Below are 24,328 nucleotides of genomic sequence, written 5' to 3' on the forward strand. Positions count from 1 at the left end.
AGATACCGGCGCAGCCATCGCCCCCCGGTGGCAGACGAAACTGGCAGCTGCTGGAAGGAACTTGGAGCCCTGGAGAGCACGACATATTGCCCTCTTTTCTAGGGCACATGTTTGCAACGCCGTGGCATATCCGGCCATCTTGTACGCGGCCCGTGTCTCGACTATTGATGCAGGCTCAGTGGCCAAGCTACACCGGTTGTTTGCGGTTTTCGTCTGGAGATCCACGTATGAACCCATGCGCCGCACTAACATTTTCTGGAGTGCCGAAGCCGGGGGTCTTGGGCTCGTCAACATGGAACTTAAACTGATTGTACAGAGATTTGTGTACTTCCGAGATCGCAGTGATGGCTTTCTCCAGGCGGTTCTCCAAACTGTAGGTGCCCTACACCTGGCCCCTTGGCTCGTTACAACAGCAGAGCTCGCACATGGCGCCCCCGCAACAGGCTTTTACAAGGAAGTGGCGGGGGCACTGGCCCTCTTGCAGGAACTCTTCTCCTGGGAGTATTTGTGCGCAGTGAAGCCGAGGAAGCTCTACTGGGATTTGGTGGAACAGACCCTCCCACCCCCCTTGTACCGCTCCCCACCTTTAGGCCGCCTAAAAAGTGACGTCCTACGGCGTGTGCGGAAGCTCCCCGTTCCAACAAGCTCGAAAGACTTCTTTTTCCGTCTGCCCGCAGGGATACTCACAACTAAGGCAAGGCAGGAAGAGCGGGGTTTCTTCCTCCCTGGAGGGGCCAACTGTCCGCTGTGCGGAAGGCGGGAGACGGGCGAGCATGTATTCTTAGAGTGCAATACGGCATCGTATTTCTGGGACGAGCTGCAGTGCTCCTTTGGCACACAATGGCAGCTCACCTAAACCAACTTAAGGTTCTTGGATGCAGACACGGAACTCCCACACCTCCGAGACTGCATCCACGTCATGGGACACCACTCGCTTTGGAGGGCAAGGGTGGATGCTGTCGAATGCGCTGAACACCCTCGGCCGGCGTGGAGGCATTTTGTTCAGAAGGCGCAGTGGGCAGTGACCGCCCTTGACGGGCCTGACTCAGACTCCGAGTTGCGTGATGCACTGGCGCAGGGTTCGCGTGTCCCTTCAGAATTTAAGGTAAAGGAGCGGAGGAGATGGGACTCAATTTGATGGCTAGGACCGGGAAACACTCCTGCTCACATCTGCTTGCCCAGAACCCCCTTCCCCTCCCTCCGCTCCCATCCCATTGCCTTCAAGCGGTGAAAAAAAGGCACCGTCATCCATTCGAAAACGTTCGTGCTGGTGTAATTACCGCCCTAACTCTGCGGCTGTGCCAGCATTACGATGCCACTAGCTCACATTTGCCGGCAGAACATGCTTACGCCATGCTAGTGTAAAGGCCGTGAGCGCCTATTTTTCTGCATGCGTAAAGCCACTATTGTGCACGACGAATACCCTGCAATCATCTGATGTGATCCTGTATATATCTCTGTAAATAAAGTGTTTGTATAAAAAAAAAAATCGTGGTCCAGCGGTAGCGCGTCGAGTTCATTGCGTCTATTTCCGGGCGTCGGTGGTTCGATTCCTGGTGGTGTTAACGTTTTTTTCTTTTTTCTGCGACTCAGCAGTTCGTCGTTGGGGAGCATCGGAACGGACCATCCGGGTTGGGGACTAACCGTTCGTCCCCTCGCAGTTAGTCCCAAAAGGGACTAATGATTGTGGCAGAGGCTGTTAGTCCCCCAAAGGACGAACTGTTTGTCCTTTTTGCCTAAGAGTGTACCGGCCTTCATTTTTCACCAACCTCGCTCTGGTCTAGCTCATTACACCCTCTGCTACCAAAAGTAGCTCTAGGCCACTTTGTCGGCTGCTAACGAATTTTCCGCGCTCTGGAGCGACATATCACGGCGGTCTTCACTGTTCGAATTCTTCTCGATAACTATTTTACCTTTATTTCAGGCATTGCATAAATCTCGTTTAGACCGAGAGTGTGCCACCATATTTCCTAATTCTAAACAAGTATAGTCGGTCAATATGGGTCACAAAAACTAATTTATCGTAGCGAAGGCCATACGCATGCAAATTATTTTGTGTTTTAGCTTGATAGCTTTTAGGTTGTGCCACCGTTTCAGCTCTCTTCGTAACTTTTTCTCCGCGTTTCGTTTCCCTGTTATCCCGGAAGAAACGGGGAAACGGGGAAACCGTTTCCTCCTTTTTGCAATCCACATTTGCAGTTAGACAACACTTCCACATTTTGACTATTCGTAGAGGACAAGATGCGAGTTTTGTGATGAAGACATGGTGTTGGAGATTCGCGACTACTGAGCCTACTCAAAGCCACTGATATGCATCAGAATGACCAGATCTGCAGCCTTTAACAAACTTCCCATATTATGTGTCTAAACGTGTTGATCGTCTGCCGAACCTAAGCGTTATAGCTCGATTGTTTTAACCGTATTGGCGTCGGCGGCAACACGCCACCAAAGAATCTCTAAACTAAAGTTAAGAAAAACTCCTGCGCGATCAGAGATGACTGATGATTCCAACCTGACAAAACTGTCATTAGTAAAGTATTACGTCAATATAAATTTTGACGTTATTACCCAAAAACTTTAAAATAATAAAGACCCACAGAGAACAACAGGTCGATTTTGGCTTTCGTTCGACGATATATCATGCTTTGTTTGTTACCAAATCCATTGTGGCCCCTAGCCCTCGTTACCCTTTTCTTTTTTTATTTTGGTGATCAGGACAAGCTTCTACATGTTTTAAAATCTCCATTACGCAGGGAGATTTCGCACGTCCAACGTTATAACTTGAAACATGCCAAATTCAATTGCTATCAAACAGTTAGCGGTGGTAATCTTGCGGAAGCGGGTCCTTCCATTCCAGGAAACCTAAAATTTCAGGGCGTCCTCTCGCCCTCTTTTCTTCCCCCGCCCCCCTTAAGCCTACAGCAAAGCCTATCGAAATGGGGCAGGATGTGTCTTTGGAAGAAGAGTAAAGGGGAAGAAGAGGAAACGAAATGGGGAAACAGGACAGGACAGGACCTGACCCCTGTTTTCTTTTGCTGTTTTTTCGAGACAGACCCTCAAGGCAGAGACCCACAATGCACGCGCCTGCGTTTAGTGAGAGCTGAGTAGCCAGAAAACGCGTGTGCGCTGCACTATACTCGGTGAAAAGTTAAGAACGGCTCCGGAAGTTGCCGCTGTGCCTTATCACCTTAGCCGGATGTTTCTCCGCACGGCGCAACTAGGGCGTTACTGGGAATATTTTGAACATGGCGTGAGCCGTTCCTGTGATTTTTTGGACTTAATATGCTTATAAACGAATCCAGTGACGACAAACAGACTGCGTGAGACAAGGCAGACGATATCACGCATTCATAGCAAACCCCTTTCAAAACGCGCGCGCACTGACGTCACGGGTCCGGCGCTTTGGCGAAGTGATACACTACATGAGGTGGTGCCGTTCTTGAGTTGTAACCGAGTATATAAGGCGCCTGTACGGTGTACCGCGAGGGTGTCAGAACACCCCCCGAAATTTTATTAGTGGCGCATCCTCCACTCCTTTCGGCCTTTATTCCGCCCATGCTATTTACACACCATGTACAAATTTAAATGTAAAAACGAGAATAAGATGATAAAACAGAAATAGGGTATTGTTTGGGCGCGCAGGCTGTCTTTTTCAATTTTTTTTTTTTACCGGCGGGGGATAACACCCTCCGAAAAGAATTTCTGGCTCCGCCGCTGCTGGAGACAGTCCGGAATGCCAAGCGCGTGAAGCTACCGTCGGAGACTGACGAAGTGTGTGTCTTCTCAAGCCTGATCACGGTCATGTCTAGCGACCGACCTAGGCACAGCCGTCATACCTGGCTTAACGATGAGTGTATACCTGAGAATAATAATTACAGGTCAATCAAAGGTTAACCAAGGGAAACCACGACTTGCTAAAACAAACTTTAGCTTTGTATATCGAGGGTTAGCTGAGCTAAGCCACAGCCCTTTTTTTTTTTAAAGCACATTACTTTCTTCGAAAATACCTGGCACAGAGAAGAGCGCCAAGTGCGTGGCCGACTGTGGTTCAGAGAAGGGTCACTTAGCCGCCTGACCCTTCGCCTGACCGCTCGCATTCTCAGCTGTAAGTGGTGACACGAAAAGCTTGTCCACGTGCAGTCCAATACTGTAGGCACGTTCTGAGGTACAAACCACAATGTGACCACCTGGTTTGACCCCGACGCCAACGGCAGGTGTCGTTTGCGAAATCCCGAGCCCACCACTTCCGCCCTCTCAGCAAGTCAAATGTATAAACATTTAAGTAAAGCGTGAGTTTGGGCTAGTTGGCTATGCATCATTTGAACAAATAGCGTAAGGACGCGGACGAACGAACGAAGAAAAAAGAACAGCGCTTGTACTGCCTTTTTTTTCCTTTCTTTCGTCCGCGTTCATTCAAATGATGTATAAACATAGTTGCAGAGGGGAAAGGAATTTTTACGGAACTGTGCACAAAAGATAAAATGGTTATGCCAAAACAAAGAATGTACCTTGCGTAATGTATACGTCAATGCCAATAAGATCAAGTAGTGGGCTTGATCGACGCATATTCAATTCGCGAAGCGCACGTCAGTAGTGCTCTAATGATGTTGCGGACTAACATAATTTCTTGTCTCTAGTAGACGATGCGAGCAACAACCTTAAAATTATATTGTAACTATTAACAGCGTCCTTCAATGCTTTACTGGTCACTAAAATGCTCCGCAACTCAATGGGAGAGCTTCATATGTTGCGTTTGACAATAGTGAACTACCCACGTATTCTAGTTCACTGTAGTTTGGCTGCCGCGCGGTGGCGCCACCATCTCACTGAGGTTACTCCTCGGGGTGCGTTGCGCTCGCTCGAACGGCGGAGACGCGGCGAGTTGTGTTGGTTTCGTGCGGGCAAAAAATGTAACGTTCATCTCGCGCTGTGTGATGCGACTTAAGTAGTGCAACGACGATGCCGAACAAGTGTTGCGTCCCGGGATGTCGTTCCTTGTACAACAATACAACAGAAAATGTTTCCTCGTTCTGTTTACCGAGCGACGGGGAGCTCCATGAGAAATGGAGGCGCGCCATTCCAAGGCAAGAAACGGGAGATTTCAGGTTCGATTATAAGTGTGTGACAGTGCGTGGAAATGCACTCTGTGGGAGAATGAAAAAAAGCAATGTACCCTTTTGAGAGCATCCTGGACCTAGAATTGTACAAGACTAACTTAAAGCCGGATTTTTGTCAGATCAGTCAGTCAGTAGCGGTGCTTCATTATCTGTTTGCAAACTTGTATTACCTTGCGCTCAGGCTCGCGTGTAAAAAAGCTTTGGGACGTCCTTGTCCTTTTACTTTTCATATTTCCGCGAATTATTCCTTAGGGTTCGTTTTGTTTCTTTTGTAACCGCGCGTGGCCGTTTCCGGTTTTCTTATCTGGAGTTTCAACCGGAGCGCCTGTTTGCTCTTTTTGTCGTACATCCCGTCGGGCAATATTGTTTGATATGGAAAGGGTGTCACCTTGCCGCTAACTTGATTTTTTGTTTCTTCGACAATGTTCTCGATCCTATTTCCATGGATCTGAAATTAATAACGTTCTGAGAAAAATGCATGCATACCAAACACCGCGCAACTCACTTTATCGACGGTCATCTGTGCACGTCACGCTGCAGACTGCTTCTTCGATGTTTGTGTTTTATTCTACTCTTTTGTAGAGCAGGAGCTCGCTTTAATAAACTTCGTTCAGAAAAGCTTTGCGTCGTTTTTGGCTACGTGGAAATATTCTGTTTCCTCCGTGTGCTGCACATCGCAGCACGAAAAAATAAATTTTTGTACGCTGGACCACGCTCTTTTGTCTCCCTTCGTAATATTGATTTTTTTTGTTGCGTGTGATAAAATCAGTTTTATTGTTCTTTTTTCGCTTCCTTGTTTTGCAAGGATTGCAAAGCGTGTAAGCGGAAAGACACACGGTGCAACATATATCTCTTCGTGTTTTGATCCTTCGCGTTTCTGCAGCGTTTTTAGATGTTCTCAAGTATGTACCAACTCATCGAAACGACAATCCTATTGAGCATCTATTTCAGCGTTCTGTGCATTCCAGATCAATCAACGGATTCATTAAGCCTAGTCTGACGCGCACTTGGTTTCTTTCAGCTTTTCTTATTATATTATCGATAGGCCCGCAGCAGTCCGTGACCACAGAGCTACCGTGTGTGTGGTATTTACAACTTTTGCTTTAAGAAAAGAAGCAATAGAGATTTAAAAATCCGTAAACACGATGGCGCAGCGCTTGTGCCAGAGGCGGCAGAAGCCGTTGCCGTTTGCGGCCGACGTCTACGGTAATTTACTTCGAAAAATAAAACCCCATTGAAGGCAGGTGGTATACACAATGACTGGACTATTCATCGCTAACTACTACGAAAAAAAGCACACTTAATCAGCGCGCAGACACCAAAATCGGCGAGCGTTTGCACGCCAAGAGCTGGCCAATATGCCGCACGCGCGGCGGCTGGATGCCCTTCGTGCGGCGGTGGCGCCTGTAGTGGCGCCCGCGGTCCCCACATGCAACGAGCGCTGAAGTTTCGTGACCAGTAAAGCATTGAAGGACTCTGCCATTAAGTAGAGTTGGTAGAATATGTTGGAGTGCAAGACGATTCAGTTTTTGTGTCTATAACAGTCGGACATTTGATTTCCACAATGGCACACACTTGCATGTGGTCATACAACGTACGTCAACATGGTGCTGATTTGTCTGATTGTGGGGTTTAACGCGCCGACGCTTCACAGGTGATGAGGCGCGCCGTAGTGGAGAGCTCCGGATTAATTTTGACCACCTGGGGATCTTTACCGTGCACCGAAATCTCGAACACACGGGCGTTTTTGCTTTTCGCCTCCATCAGAAAAGCGGCCTCCATGGCCGGGAATCGAACCCGCGTCCTCGTGCTCAGCAGCACAACGCCTTAGCCAGTGAGCCACCGCGGCGGGTCGACAACATGGAGTGCACTAAACGCACAGAATTGTCGACGCCACAAACGCGAGGAATTAATATTTCTCCTTACATTTTTCATCTCAGAAACATTAAGGATAGAGAGAGAGATAGATAGATAGATAGAGAGAGAGAGAGAGAGAGAGAGAGAGAGAGAGAGAGAGAGAGAGAGAGAGAGCGAGAGAGAGAGAGAGAGAGAGAGAGAGAGAGAGAGAGAGAGAGAGAGAGAGAGAGAGAGAGAGAGAGAGAGAGAGAGAGAGAGAGAGAGAGAGAGAGAGAGAGAGATATACTTTAATAGAGAGGAAAACGCAGAGAGGTTTGCCGACATGAGTTCTCTGACATGCTATTCTGCAGGGAAAGGAGGAAAGGGATAAAATGGCAGTAGGTGTAGTTAAGATGAGTAGTAGAGAAAAACTGTGGTTGATTCCTCTATCATAGGAATCAGTAAAACGCGAAATTGAAGTCTGCAGCTGAGCATGATTTGCGGGTCGGTGGCTGTCTTGTGGGTGTGCGTGGCGAGCGACATCCTGCTGGAGGGTCGCTTCGGCAAAGGTGTACTGGCGTCATTTCCGTGACGGATATGACGTCAAGGAAACCTTGGGGCATCGCGGCATGAAACACTTTCGTGTTAAAATATAAAACCCGAAAACAAACAACCCGAAGTATAACGTACTCTTTAGTACTAAAGGTTGCTTCCCCGCAAATAAGACCTTGTGTGCAGGGGTGCACCCTTTACAGGCCGCTTGCTTCGTTGTACTGGCGTCACTTCCGTGACGGATATGACGTCAGCGAAATCTTCGTGTATCCGGGAATAAAGCACTTTCGTGTTAAAAAGAAAAAAATGAAATAAAATAAAAATAAAATACCGTCCTCCTTCAGGGCATTGAGTTAAAAGTTTCTTGCAATAAATGGAAGGCTATAATGTCGTAGATACACCAATGTCCCGAGAAACTCGAATAACGCAGACAGGGCTTTGCGCTGAGCAGACGGAGAGGGCCCTGGTCCAAGTACCAGTCTCAGTGTAAATGGTCCATGGTGGAGGCGATCAATTTGATGCTGCAAACGGCACCTTGATTCGGCATAGGCAGAACACTCCAGTAATATATGTTCTACACTTTCAGGTGAGCCACAATTATCACAATGTGGGTTTTATGTCTGGCATATCAGAGGTAGGTAGGAATTTGTAAATGCTAAGTTGAGATGAAGCATATGCAACAACGTCTCCAGTCTGCGGGGTAGACGTTCTGGCAGCCGAATTCTAATATGTGCGTCTATATCATGTAAAGATTCGTGATGATGCTCCGGCAGGGACCATAATCGGTTCCATTCAGCCAGAACTAGTTCCTTAGACATTGTTTAGGCATCATGTTTTGTGAAGAAAATGTTCTTTCTGTTCTTTATTTATAGGCATCCGCTTTCTCATTTTCCATGATGCCACTGTGACCTGGAAGCCACTGGAGGGTTATACGATGACCAGCGACGTACGCGAGATTATGTGAATACTCCACTTCACGCTGGACATTACAAGCTGAAACAGCTAACACCTTGTAGGATTAACATTAAGGACATGCATGCAAAAAGACAGTTTGAGAATGCTTTTTTTTACCCCTGGCCTTCGCAAGGATTCTGTTGTTCTCTGGGGGAAAATGAAGTGTCAATACGTGTCTAAATTAGAAGACATGCGTCTTTCACAGTGGCAATTATTATTGAGTACGTGTAAAAAATTCCGTCTGAGCGATGTACTTACTTACACGCAGTTAGATAGCAAACGTGACAACGATGTTACATGCTGGCCAACAATTATTTTGTTGGGGGCTACAAGGTTATACATTCTGGGCTTTCCATAAGCGAACAAAATTATGCACACGGAACAATGAATGCGAACGCGGCATGGGGCTCTTTGGTCCAAACCAAAACCATGAGGTTGAACGAGTCCTCCACACAGCGTACTTCGTTCCCTCTGCCGCAGAGGACACAGTGGAGGCGGAATTTTCACGGACGTTGTAGCACGGACTGTTCTTTCAACCACAACCGTGACTCCGCTAGGGTGGGATATTTCACCACTCTAGCGTCTTGTCTCTCAAGTCCTTCCAGGAGAGGCTGTTTGCACTGTAGAACTGGGAGAACCACTTCCGGAACGCCATGATTGTCTTGTCTTCTTTGACTAAGGCTGGGTTCTTCATGTAAGCCTTTTGGTTCCACACGTAGACGTCCCTCTCGAACTGCAAGTGAGAGCCACAAAGGCATGCTTACCGCTACGAGTCGGGAAAGGGAGCCACAGACTAGTACGTCCAGCAAAGGCAAAAGTGCAGGCACATGTACTCAAGGCTAGCAAAACCGTGCACCATATGGGAACTCTGCATAGTGCTTTGGTGCCACAAATGTTCCTCTTCGGGTTTACTAAAGCAACGTTTACGTCATTCATGGTGAGGAATTTCTGCCATAGGTGAAGGCCATTCTTAGTGCCTGTTAGCGACCGTGAAGACCGATATTAGTTGCTTTAGAAAAGACGGCCGGCTGCTCACCGAAGGGCACGTGCTCGCCGAGCTTCCATCATCTCACAGCAGCCTACTGCATTATTATTATTATTATTATTGTTTTTGTCGTCTTACTGTCAAACTTTGTTCTCTGCTTGTGTATTCATTACAATAAGCTGAGCCACAAAGGCATCTTCTTTTTTCTTTTTTACCTGTACCCAGGCTCCGCCTGTGTTTTATTTCTGTAATTTTCGCTACTTCAATTTGTGTGTGTCTTGTCGCTTGTTTGTTTCTTGCAATATGTTTCTTGTATTTTGTTTTCATGTAACTATCCATACGCCAGCACTCAGTCCTCTGGCTGTTCCTGGGCACGTAAATAAACATGATTGATTGATTATTATTATTATTATTATTATTATTATTATTATTATTATTATTATTATGTCCATAGTTCCTTACATCCCTTCACAAAAATGTTCATGGTGACCTTTGTTGCGAAGACTTGTTAAAGGTGCCATGAAGACAAAACACAAGTTTGTGTTATTCGAAAGATTTCGTATTTTATAGTGCCCCCAGCGCTTGCCCGAATGCAAACGGCGCTTTCTTCACTGAGAAATTAATGTATGTTAAAATTTTGAGTTTCCCGCTAAATCTTGCTTTTCGTGGTCTGCAATGACATCACAGGGCCGTGTTTACCGTTAGTGAACCTAGATGGCGCCACCACACCGTGACAAGCCGTTTTCTGCCTTTGGTTTGTTTGTGAACGTATTTTTACCTGGCTTGTTTTGCTCATGGAAACAACTGTTTCATGAAACGGTTGTTTCAGACGACACTGGCCGATTGACGCAAGCGACGATGTCTTAAGTGACCGCATTTGTGGATGGTGCTCGCTCGACAAATGCGGTCACGTAAGACACCGTCGCTTGCGTCAATTGGCCAGTGTCGTCTGAAACAACTCCAAAGCCCCGCAGTCCTGTACAGCTAAACCAAGCATAGTGCGCGCAGTACCAACAGCAGTACGCATCGGTACTTCTATGTTTACGTGTGCTTTCGTAACTTCCACTGTTTGTCCCACCATTCTTAGGGCTTTAAAAAGAATGGGGTCTAAATTTAAGCGCACATAGCTCGTTCGCAAGCTTATAAGCTCTGTCTAATTTGCGTTTGGTTTTGCCGCCCTCCGCCAATCGCAGAGCTGTCTGGTATGACATCATAGCTTCTGTTGCGGGAAATAAGCTAGTGGGTCGCATGGCCATTCCCTTTTTTCCTAATTATGTAGCTTATTTGAGCGAAGCTTACGTTAAAAATGGTGTCAGTATGATTCTAACGAGGCAATCTTTTGAATGAACCAAACTTGTGTTTTCTCTTCATGGCCTTTAACTGTTTAGAGTTCAGTGTTCCACTAAGGCCCACCAGGTCGCATCGCCCGTTCTTGACCGTTGCTCGCAACTCGAATCACTTTCCTGTGCGCAGAATGCAAAATTCTTGCAACAGACTCTTTGAACGCCTTGACATCTTTCGAAGTTCCTTTAAAATTTACCGTACTGCACTGTTCATTACAGTATGTTAAACATCTATGATGTTTCTGTCGTTCTTTTTTTTTTTCTCGATTGGTGGAATTTAGTTTCTCCGCGGTTCTCTTTAACCAACTGATAGTTGCCTATTTTTGAAACAGTTTCCTGTGATTTGTTCGTCTTATCTATTGCCTCTATGCCCTTGCCATTGTTTTTGCCGTATTACTGTCAAACTTTGTTGCTCTGCTTGTTGTGTGGTCTTTACAACAAGCTGAGCCACAAAAGCGCCCTTTTTTCTTCTTTTTTACCTATACCCACCTTTCACTCCACCTGTGTTTTATTTATCACATTTTCACTACTTCAATCTGTGTGTGTCTTGTCCCTTGTTTGTTTCTTGCAATATGTTTCTATGTAACGATCCGTGCGCCAGCACTCAGGCCTTTGGCTGTTCCTGGGTACGTAAATAAACATGATTATTATTATTATAATAATTATTATTATTATCATTATTATTATACTTGTGAGTATAAATGGGTGCTTGTAAATGTGTGTGTTTGTGTGTGTTATGTCAAAATGTGTAGTTTTCTTCGTGTGTAACAACTACTATTCTCCTCTTATTTTTTCTTTACGAGGTATGCAGGTCGTGTTTAGTGTGTTTTTATTTCCCTGCGACAGCACAAAAGCACCCCGCTGTTCCTGGGCACGCAAATAAATTATTGATTAATTGATTGATTGACTGATTGTCATCATCATCATCATTTTCACCATTACTGTAGTAATATACACACAGCAGTTCTGTATGAAAGGGCGCCCTTCGGATATTGGCATTGCATCTGCTTCAGGTGGTAACATGAGTGCTTTTTCGTCGGGACATGCAAAGGTTCGGAGGAGACAATGACCACGGATAAAATTCGAACTTGCGCATTACTATTGTAATCAAGGCGTACGTATCTTTCATAAATAAAACAGCAATTCCGAGCAGCGCATTGCGAAGGCACTGAAAAAGCAGGGGGGGTGTACCCACCATGACCCTGGACGCCCAGATGACGATCCAGAATATGAGTCGCGGCATTTCCCGGCTGGGGAAGTAGCGGTGCACGGCACGCACGTGGAACGGCTTCATGGGAGTGACTGAGAGAACGTAGGCGATGCTGCCGAAGGCCGTTTGCATCGTGGTCACCACCAGCGCCGGCCCGACCTGTGTGACGTAGAAGCTGTACTTGTTGAAGCGCGACAGGCATTTCAGTGGCGACGACGTCTGGCAGGTCACGTGCACCTGCGCCGTGTGGTCCCGGGGCGTCCAGGCTGTCTGCCAGAAGTGGCGCATCAGGAAGCCGCGCACGCTGGACTCGGCCAGGACAAAGAAATTCTTGCCCGTGGCCAGGAACGAGGGCCCGTGCAAATAGTCGAAGTGCGCCATATCGGCTGCGTTCTCGGCGAGCTCCTGGATGTGGCATGAGATTTGGTCCTCGCTGCGCCAGAAGCGCGAGCTGCTGCAGTCAAGCGCTGCGGCTTCAGGCACGTCCCCGATGCGCCACGACGGCGGTTCGTGCTCGGCGTGGTACCAAACGAACACCAGGCCCAACACCTCATCCGTGGTCCACTTTCGAATCTTGACAAAGTCGGGAACTGTGAACCACATACCCAGGAAGAAATTTTTGTTAGGAGTAGACCTTCAAACTATGCGGCTTTCCAGTTCAACGCATCCAGACAGACTTCCCGTCACACACTTCCCGGGGATTCCCGTCCCCCTTCCACACCTCAAAGCGACGCCCCCGCCCGAGAACACATGCATTTGCATGGCGCTACCGCGTCGTTTCGGAACGGCGGCCATTTTTTAGAGAATTGGGCCCCAGGTTTTAACTCCCTACAGACAGAGGCGTGTCGTTCGCTCGCAGGAAGAACAGCGGGAATCGAAGGAGCGCCCGCCGGAACAGGAGCGCGAATGGGTGCGAAAACAACAGAAAGTCGCTGCCTCCACCGTTTCTACCGCCAGTTCCAGCTCGCCGAGTAGCTGGGAGTCTCTCCTGGATGAACAGCGACGTCGACGTGAGCCAATATTTCTTGTTCAGCCTGAAGGGCTTTCAGAGCAACAATTTTGACGGTGCCTGTCTCCTCTAAGCACGCGCACATAACTGGATGCCGGTTTACCAGCACGAGTTGGGAGTGGAGGGAAGGGGGGGGGGGTGCACTCGCAGATATATGTTTCATGCCCTCACTGATGACATGTCCATTGTGCTGGCGGGAGGTTTAAACGTCTACATCCTCCTCTGCCCCAATGCGGACTTTCCGGTGTCCTCACTGGTCGAGCGGATTGGGCTGTTGTGTTACGCAGACAGTAAGATGCTTACGACGCGGGAGGGAAGCATGATAGCTTCATCTTTGTCCACTAGAATAAATCTCCAGTGCTTCAAAATTTCATCAGGTTAAGTGCTAATTGCTCGATCGCAAATTGCAAACAAACGTGTTTCGTTTCGTGCATTTCGTGTACTGCGTCCACCTTCGCAGGTCATCTTTCTTCAAGGAGTGGAAGGGCACTATTTTTTGGTTCAAATTATTGTTTTGAACGCGTATTTTGTTATCTGCTATCGCAAATATCAAGCACACATTTATTCAAAGAAAATGACAGTGCCAGGGATGCATTGATTTCTAGCCTCAAGTATGGCTCATGTTCTTTTGCTCAACCATGTTGACAAGCACGAAGTACGCTTCCAGATTTAGTGGTTTAAAAGTCTTGCCTATATAAACCTCTCGTTCCAGTATTCTTTTAACTTTTGGCCGGAAGGCTGAATCGAGGGACAGACAGAGAGACAGACCAAAATTTTCGGATTTAAGTAGCCCAAGGAAGAAAAAATAAAGCAGTTCCGCTCAACGGGAAAACTGTTGCAAGTGCAGAGCAGTGAGTCGCCAGTTTTTACCTTGTGTTGATGTAGTTTTTTGCAATTTTCGTACATTTAGTAACGCACGCCGCCTGTATAAGATTGCCTGATACAGGCAGCGTTGCTCGTATACTGTCCCGCCGAGAGTATCAGCCTGGCGTTGATAGCGAAAGTAGTTAAGAGAGGGCACCGCAGCTTTTGAAAAGGTCTATAAAAGACCCTGGATTGAGTCTTTATTAATTCGGGGCAGTTAATGCGTTAACTCATGATGTGTTCTTCATTTTGTATTATTGTATACTTATTTGCGTCCTAGCAACGGCAGAATCTCTGGCATAGGCGCAGCGCAAATGTCACCTCAACGCTTGGCATATGAGTAACGTGTGCCTCGGCGGCGCAATGGGATATAAATTAAATTCGTAAGTCGAGGGGCGCACGTTCTATCCCGCCCAGGGGAAGCGGTTTACTTTTCAAAGCCTATGTTTGGGTGCGTGACGCCGCGACCCCGGAGAAGCTACGACAAGCCGGGCCCCTAGAGTTTTCCGCACTTAAAAAAAAAACGCAGCCGGCAGAGCAGCCATCCCTTGGGAGGTGTAGGGCCGGAAGTTGAGCTCACCTTTAGCGGCGTAGGGTACGTGCGTGCAGGCGCCGGTGTCGGCCTCGAACCTCCAGCCGTGGAAGGGGCACTCGATGCAGTCGCCCACCACGCGGCCCATCACGCCCAGGTGGGCGCCCAGGTGCGGGCAGTACGCGTCCATCACGTGCGCAGTGCCATCCTCCGTGCGGAACGTCACCAGCTCTTCCCCTGGGCACACGAAAGGGCCTATTGTCATCCCGGAATCCGAGCCAAAGGTGTTGCTGCTCGAGCTTTTTGTTCCATTTATCCGGCAAAATCAACTGTGTGATTTCGAAGGGATGTCGTTGGAGTACGCACACTCTGCCCTGATATAAGCCCCAGATACATGGACTCGTCGAGGGAGGGTCGAGTTGACTGAGATTTTCAGTTTACCTCGACCCTCATACGTTTATATGGACTCCGTCCAAAGAATGCTCCTCACGGACTGCCGACTCAGCGCGACAAGCGAGTCAACCCACCCTGTGCCTGCGGGTCGAACGGACTCGCCCCGACGGCTTTTCGACTCAGCCCGTCAGCGTATGCATGGGCGGGTCGAGCCGAAAGAAACTTTTTCTCGACTCGGCTCTCCTTCAAGTCCATGTATTCGAGGTTATAATAACTGTTCCGCTGGCGCCGTTACAAGGGAGAACATTGCGCTTACGCGCGGCAACGTTGAGTGAACAAAGAACTGCGGTAAAGCTACGCGCAAGGCTAAAGTGGCAGCACTTACGATTCAAATCTGTAGCTGTGCAGGAATGGCATATCCATATTTTTGAGAAAAGGAACATTTCGTTCGCAAATAACGAACCAAATGTGATAAGACGAAAAAAAAAAAACACCTGCAAGAATCCATGTGCAATTAGAGATATGAAGCAATGCTCTCAGTCCGAGGCCGCCATGAAGAAACGAACGAACCAGTGCATACAAACAGGAAACCAGACAGACAGACGTATTCACAGACGGGCAGACATTTTGTATACTAAAGCTATTTTAAGTGGGCATCACTTCGTATCCGCTTGGAGTCACTTGAGTTATAGTGCCTGATTGTTGTTGTATCCAGTCGAATATTTCCTGAATTCAATCATGTGTTTCGCAGTTATTTTAACAAAGGATGTTTCATAGGAATTACGCTAAGAGCCCCCGCTAAGCTGGCGTAACCAGTAGTGGTATGACTTTGATACGAATACAAATAATGAACGAATAAATTTATTGCACGAGGTGGCACTATGGCCTGTTGTTGAGAAAAGGGGACAGTACTTTAGGAGAGTAGACCGGGGGGGGGGGGGGGGGGTTCGGTGTCAGAGCACACCCCGAAATTTGCTGAGTGCTGCATTCCCTCCTTCTTTAAAGGTTTTTTTTTTCTACCACGTTATGTAGACGCCGCATTGATAAACTTCAATGTACACCGAAAATAAGAAGAGCGTTGGTTTCTTGACAAAAATGGCTACTCAGAGCCCTGTGGACACTCGTACTTTTAGTAGATATTACAGTGAACAAAACAACTAGCCATGGGGTTTATTAAGCCGAAAAATGGCAAAAGTATTGTTCGGGCGCAGGATCTCTTTTTATTTATTTTTTTTACCGGTGGCGCGTAAAATATTTGTGTCTACGCCACTGGAGCACTTGGTGGTGCAGGGTCGTCATTGTTCCGGTTCTACTTACGAGTTGAGTCTCTTTCACGAAGTATTACCCCCCAGGCTGCTGGCCGTTGGCAGCATCCTTCTGGTACAGCCTGCCCTCCTGCGGAGATTGTCTTGTCCCAATGCTATCGGGCCCTGCACGACCCCTGTAAGTGGCGGACTGTTGGGCGATCGTGGTGGCACTGGGACCACAGAATTTGGTCCGGTGAAACGTGTGTGTTCTGGTGTTTTTGGTAGTGTTCCCGGGTAGCTTTGACGTTTTCTGCGAGGGCCTTGATAAGGATAACTCGTGCAGCTCGTGGGATATCGGGTGCAGTCGCTCGGAAATTGTTTATGTGCATTCTTATACAGGGTGTCCCAGCTATCATGCACCAAGATTTAAAAAAAGAGTAAAGGCGTAACTCGAAAGAAACCAGGTGCATAATGTTTGCAGTACTGTGAAGAAGCGAACAGTATTTTTTTCTTTAATGAGACTTAATTAACTAGTTGTAATTAATTATCTAACTCGAGAAATACTCTCCTAATCCCTAAAGTGTCAATGAGGCATTTGAAGGTAACCACGAGGGGCATCTATCTGCGGTATTTTCAGCGATGAACTAATTGCGTACACATTTATTCTGACTGATAAAGGAAACCCGCGAAATATGAAAAATACCACGTGACGGCGCCTCCGCGCGCACCGTAAAGCAACGCCCTCAGACAGGCTGCCTCTGAGTTAGCCAGAATGAAATAGACAAAAGAAAGAAAGAAGAAATCGCGACCGAGTTTGTTCCTTATCTGCACACGCGTCCCGCGAATCTTGCTGCTGCTACTCCTTCCATGCATGCTATTATCAAGGTGATGCGCTGTCTCTTCGGGCGGGTAACACGCGAAGCAATTGCTTTCAATCAGCTTTGTTTGGGGACGCTGCTTTACAATGCAGGCGTAAGCGTCGTCACGTGGTATTTTTCATATTTCGCGGGCTTCCTTTATCAGTCAAAATAAATGAGTACGCAATTAGTTCGTCGCTGAAAATAGCGCAGTTAGATGCCCCTCGTGGTTGCCTACAAGTGCCTCATTGACACTTTAGTGATTACGACAGTATTTCTCGAGTTAGATAATTAATTACAATTAATTAATTAAGTTTCATTAGCGAAAAAATTACCCTCCGCTTCTTCACAGTACTGCAAACATTATGCACTAGGTTTTCTTCGAGTTACGCAATTTTTCTTTTTTTAAATCTTGGTGCATGATAGCTGGGACACCCTGTATATATAAAAAAAACAGCAGGCATATCTGGAACGATGTGACCGTTTATATTATGGTAAAAAGTTAGAAACCAAGGGCCATACACTGTAAACTATTCCACGCCCTTAACGGTGTGAAATTGCGCAAAGCAACCTAACATCAATGAACTGAATGTTCCCACCATCCATCCAAACCACCTTTTTAATCTCATAAAGTACGCAAGTGTGCGTGATTTTCTGTATTTTGTTACAGGAAAAGCCCAGCCCTGTTAAGGTGTTCAGTCTTTAATGACATTGGTATATAGAATAAAGCACAGCCCTGTTAAAGTGTTCAGGCTTTAATGACATTGCCATATAGAAAAAGCCCAGCCCTGTTAAGGTGTTCAGGCTTTAATGACGTTGGAATATAGAAAAAGCCCAGCCCTGTTAAGGTGTTCAGGCTTTAACGAGATTGGTAAATTTACATGGGGTGCGTACGTTCCTGTCTAGCTACTTCCACCGAGTGAAGAAAAATAACAGCCAGCAAAAAGTTAGTTAAGGGGAGTTACTTGTGATAAATGAGGGATTTTTTTATTTCGGTGGAAGAGGTAGCACCACCGGTTCAGCCACTTACGGGGATCCATGACTTCCATGGTTTGTTATTTTCTTTAATTTGTTTGTTTTCGATAATGTCCCGCTTCCGTGTTTAAATTCGCGCATTTTTTACTATAAAGCTCAATTGGAAGTTAGCGCTTGTGCCCGTCGCCTCCTTTTGTCCTTAGTTATTGTCCGTTTTTTGCGCTACACTACGTCATAGATTAGCGCTACCAACTAGCCCAAACCCAAACTCCGCTTACGGGCGATGACCGCGGACATTACAGGGGCGATGACGACATAAAAACGCCTTTGTTAGTTTTGAAAGAACTAGCTTTTGGTAACTCACCCAGTTTTATCCAGGCAACAAAAAAAAAACGTTTTTAACCGAAAAAATGTAAGAAATATAAACAAAATTCTGCAGAAATTCAGAGAATTATCTTCTAATGTGTAGCCTTCTTATGCCGGTTGTCTTGAGTGTGAGTTTTTTGCAGCCAAAGTTTTTGTTTTTTTTTAAATCCTGTCCGACCAATTATCTCAATTTACGCTGTTATAACGATTAGAAGTCGAACATTCGCGAAATCTTCATTATTGCGGAGATGCCATGCTTATACGTTTTGCGATTTAGCGTAATTTTTTAATATTTTTCTTATTTTTTAGGTTTTCAAAATTTCGTCCGATCAATTATCTCCATGTACGTAATTATAACAATTACATTTGGAACTTTCGCGAAATCTGCATTATTGTGGAAATGCAGGGTGTTATACGTGGGGCTACCTCGGCAAAGAATGCTGCGCATTAAAACTTTCAAATTTCGCTCTACAGTATGGTATTAAGGGCAGGAGGGACGTAATATGGGCTAGCACTAAAATGTATCAGTGTGTTAACTGCTCGTTAGCATTCAGGTGATACGATGAAGCGGAACCCCCGCTGCAATCGCCCACTCATGTTTCTTCGTGGTGGCGTATACGTCGGCGACCGTCTATCGCACAAACAAGATTCTGTGACGTCACGAAAAAATAGTCGGGAAGTGGGTGGGGAGTCGTCGCTGATTCATGTTCTCTTTAGAATCTGGGTTATTTGTTTGAAGTTTGTGGCAAAATTGGTATCATTGTTATAGGTAAAAATCAGTCTGTTTAGTGAACTAAACGAGTGTTTTACCTTCACAGCCCCTTTAGGAGGAATGGCAGGAGCTTGTGTTAAACATTGTCGTGCCGTAGGCGCTGCCGTTACGTGAGACGGTGCTGGATGCAGTACCGCCCCCGAGAAAAAAAAAAACAAAAAAACTCAGAGGTAGAGGTGAACGGCCCCGTTACGTAAGCGCACATCTTTATAAACCATGATTCCGCTGTTAGACGAAGCCTGGGTCTCGCCGGCGCAGTCAATGTACGCTCACCACGGAAGCGGGCGTGAGGCGCCAGCGAGTTGCGTTGGGATTGGGCAACGGCAGGCCGGAAATCGACAGACACCGCTTTGCAGATCTATCAATGGCGGCAGTTTGCACCATTACTTATTTGTAAAATACTGCAGGCCAAATAAAATGACCCGAGAAGGACCGTGAATTAATGTTACAACCAAGAGGCATGATAAAACGCGTAATAGCACAAGCGTGACAAAATAACAGACAAATATGCAGCATGATGAGTCACAGGAACCAACTCACACTTCACAATAGTGTTCAATCGATCTGAGTGCGTTTCGGGACTAAAATATATGATTCGGCAGCTTGTTGCGACCTGTAATTGAGCGAGAAAAAAAAAAGGTATTTAAAGTTGTTGGTGCTGGCGAAAATGGGCGGGAATTCATGTCAATGATATAATTTTGCAGGACGCGAAGGTAACGGAGGAAGGACGTTTTATATGTCTTGCGTACTTCTACTGCTAAATAGGTAAGAAAGAAATTTTAGACTTGCTAGTTTCCTTCGATGTCTTAAGTTAGAATTTTGTTAAGCAATAGTTCAGCCAAGGAGTCAATCCACGGAGGTAGATCGAAGAGTGGTGGTCAGTGTGGCGAAAACGGTTGAAAATGAAACCAACGGCCAATCTCTCGATTCTCTGGGGATTGTTAATATCTTTATTTAATGTCCGACCCCAAACATGAGATGCATAAGAGCGGATTATTGTAATATATGCGAGGAGGTTTGGGTTAGGGGGATAGCTGCTACGTTTATACCTTAGCAAGCATTACTTACTACTTACGGATGAACGAATCTATTCAATTTGAGAAAACCAAGTTAGTTTGCTAGTGATTGTGAAAATAAGCCCACGCTGTATTTTAATGTAGTTCGTGTCAATAGCACAACAGAATGCTTAGCTGGGCCAACTGGTTCATGGATTATAATAAAATATATTGTAGGTGGACAGGTACAAAGACAGACAAGTAGACAAGAGCCCTCGTCCCGTCTACGTGTCTTTCATTGCCCCCGTCCTTCTGCGGTTTAGTTTAAATGTCAACAGGATTTGCATAGGATTTTGAGTACGCCTTTATCCGTTTGGAAAATTTAAATGTAGCACCCAGAAGGCGTACGGAGAGACCTACGGTACAACCCTGACTTAGTGGTAGGGTCCCTGCTTGGCGAACAGTCGGACCTCGATTCCCGGCATTGAACGAACTGCATATTTTATACTCCGTTCAGCCGAGCCTTTCCAACAGCTCAGGTGCGAAACGTCTAAAAGAAAAGAAAATACAGCCTGAAGCAAAACCATCACAGCAACGATATTCTTCGAACACTTGCGTATATTTTGGCTCTATTTTGGAGCGAAAACAGACGGACGATGACATTGAGATCCTGTTGCATTGTCTTTATTTTCTGGAGTGCCGCCAGTCACACCACCTACTGCTCAACAAGGCACCTTGGACGACGACAAGCGTGAAAGCCACACGTGGCACTTGCATTATGACGCGGTCTCCGGAGGAAGGCTGGACACGGCGGAAACGCGCGTAGCGGCATCAGCACGGTCTCTAATACCACAGTGCGCTAGCCCCGCTTCTAAGAGCGAAGATTATCGTATGCATGAGGATCACCGCATGGAAAACGTCACTACTCGACCCTCATTTTCGTTCGCTTCCGTATGTACGCTCTGAGATATCAGTTCGCGCCTGAGTTACTTATGAATGACGTAGACATCACCATGCCACGTTTTAAACCTTTCGCATTTTGGCGGCCTCTCTGTGGCATATGTAAGCGGTGCTAAAGAAATCAATAAGAAACAGAGCATGTCGGAGTGACGGAAGACGAACACGACCAACAAAGCGTCTTGGCAAGTACGCGGAAGGTTTGCAGTCGTCGGAATCGGAAATGGAGCAATGTCGCATACGGGTGATGTCATGCTTGCAAACACTCCGGTTCAAGGCACATGTCACTGGGAGGTACTAGGCAGGAAAGACCGCCCTCACGTAAGCCTCGCTGCAGGAAGGGAGCACTGGTGGGAGAGAGGCTCACCGAAGACGTCGAGGCGCTTGACCTGTCCGATGGCGAGCTCCGTCGACTCCATCACAGGAATCCAGCCATTCGGAAACACCGGCGGCGCCGGCTTCGGGCACCACCGTTTCCGCGGTCGCTCGTCCTCCGCCTGCGAGTCACGGTATGCAACGTGTGAACAGAGAACGCCAGACGATCGCAGAAACGAAGAGAACTTGCTTCTGCATAGCGACAGATCGGTGGGCACGTTTGGCGTCCGTTGCGGATGCGAAAAGAAAGGAAGCGCCAAATTAGCGCACTAAAGACTGCGGGAAAAAATGCACGCCTGCTAATGCTAGCTGCAGCAGCCTGAAGGCAGGCAGGCTGCGGAGCATTGAGGATGGCGGAAAGGTTACACGGGTCAGGTACGCTGACTGGTCTGCATATGAGTTAGAAAGGCATTTTGTTTGACGTATGCCATATTAATTGCTCTTAGATAACTGTTTACTTATTGTTTATTGGTTTATGTATTTATTGAAAGACTAGCGCCGCAGCGGTGATATATATGCGTAGAAATTGGCCTCTGATACATGCACGAGAAATTTCCCCTCGGCCTCCGCGCATACAATGCCACCGGAACTCGGAATGCGCTTACATTTGCCAATGCAGTGGTACCAAAGAAGAAAGAAAAGTTTACACCTTAGTTACTAAAAACACATGGCACATGAGTGTCATCCATTGCACTATTTTTAGTGCAACGATAAAGTATATCTAACCAAAAGACTTCTTCCTGAATAAGAAAGACATTTGAATATGGCAGCGTGGCAAAGAAAGTGTGATGCGCATATTCCCGAATGCGAGAGGATGGCAGTGTGGCACGAGTGTGGCGGCGGAGAGTGGCAGGGAATCCCAGTGTGAGAGGATGGAATTTTGTTTCTGACGGCCAAGAGGCCGGCAATGATCACGCGGTGATAGGGTGAACGAACGTTGTCGGTCTCGTAAGTGCAAGAATGTCTGTGCCTACCCAATCTGCGTACCGAGCCCCCCGGGACGAAAGAGAGAGAGGTGGAGAGAGAAAGAGATAAAACTTTCTTAAACACAAGATTAGTGCTGCGTGGTGGCCGAAAACCGTAGTATTTTGGCGACTATGGCTGCCCGACCCGTGAGCGATCTAGGCCTGAGCAACTGAGCGCTAATTCCCCCTGGTCAAAGAACGGGAAAGGAAGACGAAAGCGGTTAAATTCGCGGGCCCACATATGATGTACTCTCAACAAGCACCGCGGCGGCAGCACCTATAGAATTTCCTTATTTCGAGTTGTTATTTTTTTTCATTGCGATAATATGCCATTTGGCATAACTGAACACAGTCCCAAAGATGCAAGTTCGCTCCTGCCTCTCGGAGGAAGGCAAGAAAAGAGTGGTTGTGGAGCCCCCAGAGCCATCGCTGGAGATCGGGTGGTCTCCCAGGATGGAGGCTTGTGCTACGAAGGTGCCGGGATCTTGCTGCATTCAATAGTCCATAATAAGTAATGTGTGGCAGCGTCTACGGCAGGAATAGTGCAGAAGGGGAAGTTGTTGGTAAACGGCGCATGGTACCGTGGTGGCCATGCCCGAGTTACCGCAAGAGAGAAGGCCACCCCAACTCGAAGTCTACGCAGCAAGACCTCCTCCCCGCGTGCGAGCCTAGTGGAGAGGTCTGTTCCACGCGGTGGGATGAGTGCACGTGTGGCGCGACGCACATCTTCCTTTAGTCGGAAAAATTGGCAGCGGCTGTGGAACAAACGTTAGGTGCTAGGCACTATCCGCCGCAATATGAGCGGTGATAGTATTACGCCGGATCCACGACAGTCGGAGAGGGCAGGGGTAGTTGTCCAGTATTTTGTGAATGTCTCTCGAGACAGACGACTTGTAGGTTACACGGCGAAAATTCCATATGGCCGCCGTTGAATCCGTGTAAAGTTGTACAGTGGAACCTCCAGGGGCTTGAAGAAGGGCCGGCATTAGCGCCTGCAGTACGCCCCGAATGGCTGTAAGCTCCGCCAGCATAGAAGGTGAAGTGCGGAGTGTTTCATTGACGCAGGTTTGTTTCGAATCTGAATGAGCGGAACATTTCATCCCTATAGTTAAAATGTCGTCTTCGGCCCCGGCGTCCACAAATGCCTGAAACACCTGGGGCTGGTTGGTTCTCACTGACAGCCGCCATGCTCGCGGAATGCGCGCCTGCCTTTCCGGTCGGCCGAATGTGGAGTCGAGTCGGCGGCCGGTTGTCGCTCACTTGATGGTACAGCCAGGGCGGCCTAGTTTCAGGGCGCGCTTTCAAGACGGGTAGGGAACGGCCCATATAGATCATTAACGCCGCTGGCTCTGCAACAAAATTAAGTTTGTGCTAACGGGCAGAGTGGCGTGGATGAACAAGCTTATCCAGGGTGTTGAGCTGAGCTTCTGCCTGAAGAGAGGGCATAGGCGTTATTTGAGGGAGGCAGATGACCATGCACATTGCCGCTCATTAACTGTTTCAATCCGGGCCCACTCCGCCTCGGTCGTGTGCGGGAATTGAGCCTGGCAGACAAGTCGAGGCTGAAGAGACGAGCCATTTTGGAGCAGGAGCCTTCAGACTTTCGTGAAATTCGTCGGACCAGATGGAGCGCTTGACCTGCTTGTTGGCGGGGAGATCGGAGCCACAGGGTAGCTGGCCCACATTAGGAAATCTCCAATCCCAGCACGCGAAGAGAGGTGGCAGTGCGCACAGGCCGGCCGGAGAGGTGTAGTGCTATCGGGGACATCCCTAGTCGACGACGACCCTAAGCACTGGCCACGGACAGAATGGCTGTTCTTTCGACTGAAAGCGTAAGGCGAGCGTATTCACACCATTTATGCGTGCCAGTTATAACTTGTTGCAGGCACGTGGTTTGCCGAGTCAGGTCTGGGTGGACGTAGTGGTAATATCGTCCGCGTACACGAGAAAGTGGAGGTCTAAATAAAACTTTTACTTGAACGTGCTAACATTTCTTCGGAACTATATTAACCTATATTAATGAC

The 24,328-nt window shown here is 47.4% G+C and overlaps 1 protein-coding gene across 1 annotated transcript in view; it reads right to left on the reverse strand.

The window, feature by feature from the left end:
- Positions 1 to 7,950: 7,950 nt before the first annotated feature.
- The window catches only part of LOC144142860 (cholesterol 7-desaturase nvd-like), a 32,357-nt gene continuing 15,979 nt past the window's right edge, over positions 7,951 to 24,328 (reverse strand). Inside the window, exons 2-5 of the mRNA XM_077674673.1 lie at positions 21,332 to 21,461; positions 14,451 to 14,639; positions 11,983 to 12,587; positions 7,951 to 9,192 (exon numbers count right to left, since the gene is read on the reverse strand). Of these exons, the coding sequence (XP_077530799.1) occupies positions 9,028 to 9,192; positions 11,983 to 12,587; positions 14,451 to 14,639; positions 21,332 to 21,461 (1,089 nt within the window). The 3' untranslated portion in view covers positions 7,951 to 9,027. The remainder of the gene's footprint in view (positions 9,193 to 11,982; positions 12,588 to 14,450; positions 14,640 to 21,331; positions 21,462 to 24,328) is intronic.

The sequence above is a fragment of the Haemaphysalis longicornis genome, unplaced genomic scaffold (assembly GCF_048455015.1).
Source record: "Haemaphysalis longicornis isolate Haplotype H1 unplaced genomic scaffold, Haemaphysalis longicornis Haplotype H1 scaffold_1, whole genome shotgun sequence".
NCBI lineage: Eukaryota > Metazoa > Arthropoda > Arachnida > Ixodida > Ixodidae > Haemaphysalis > Haemaphysalis longicornis.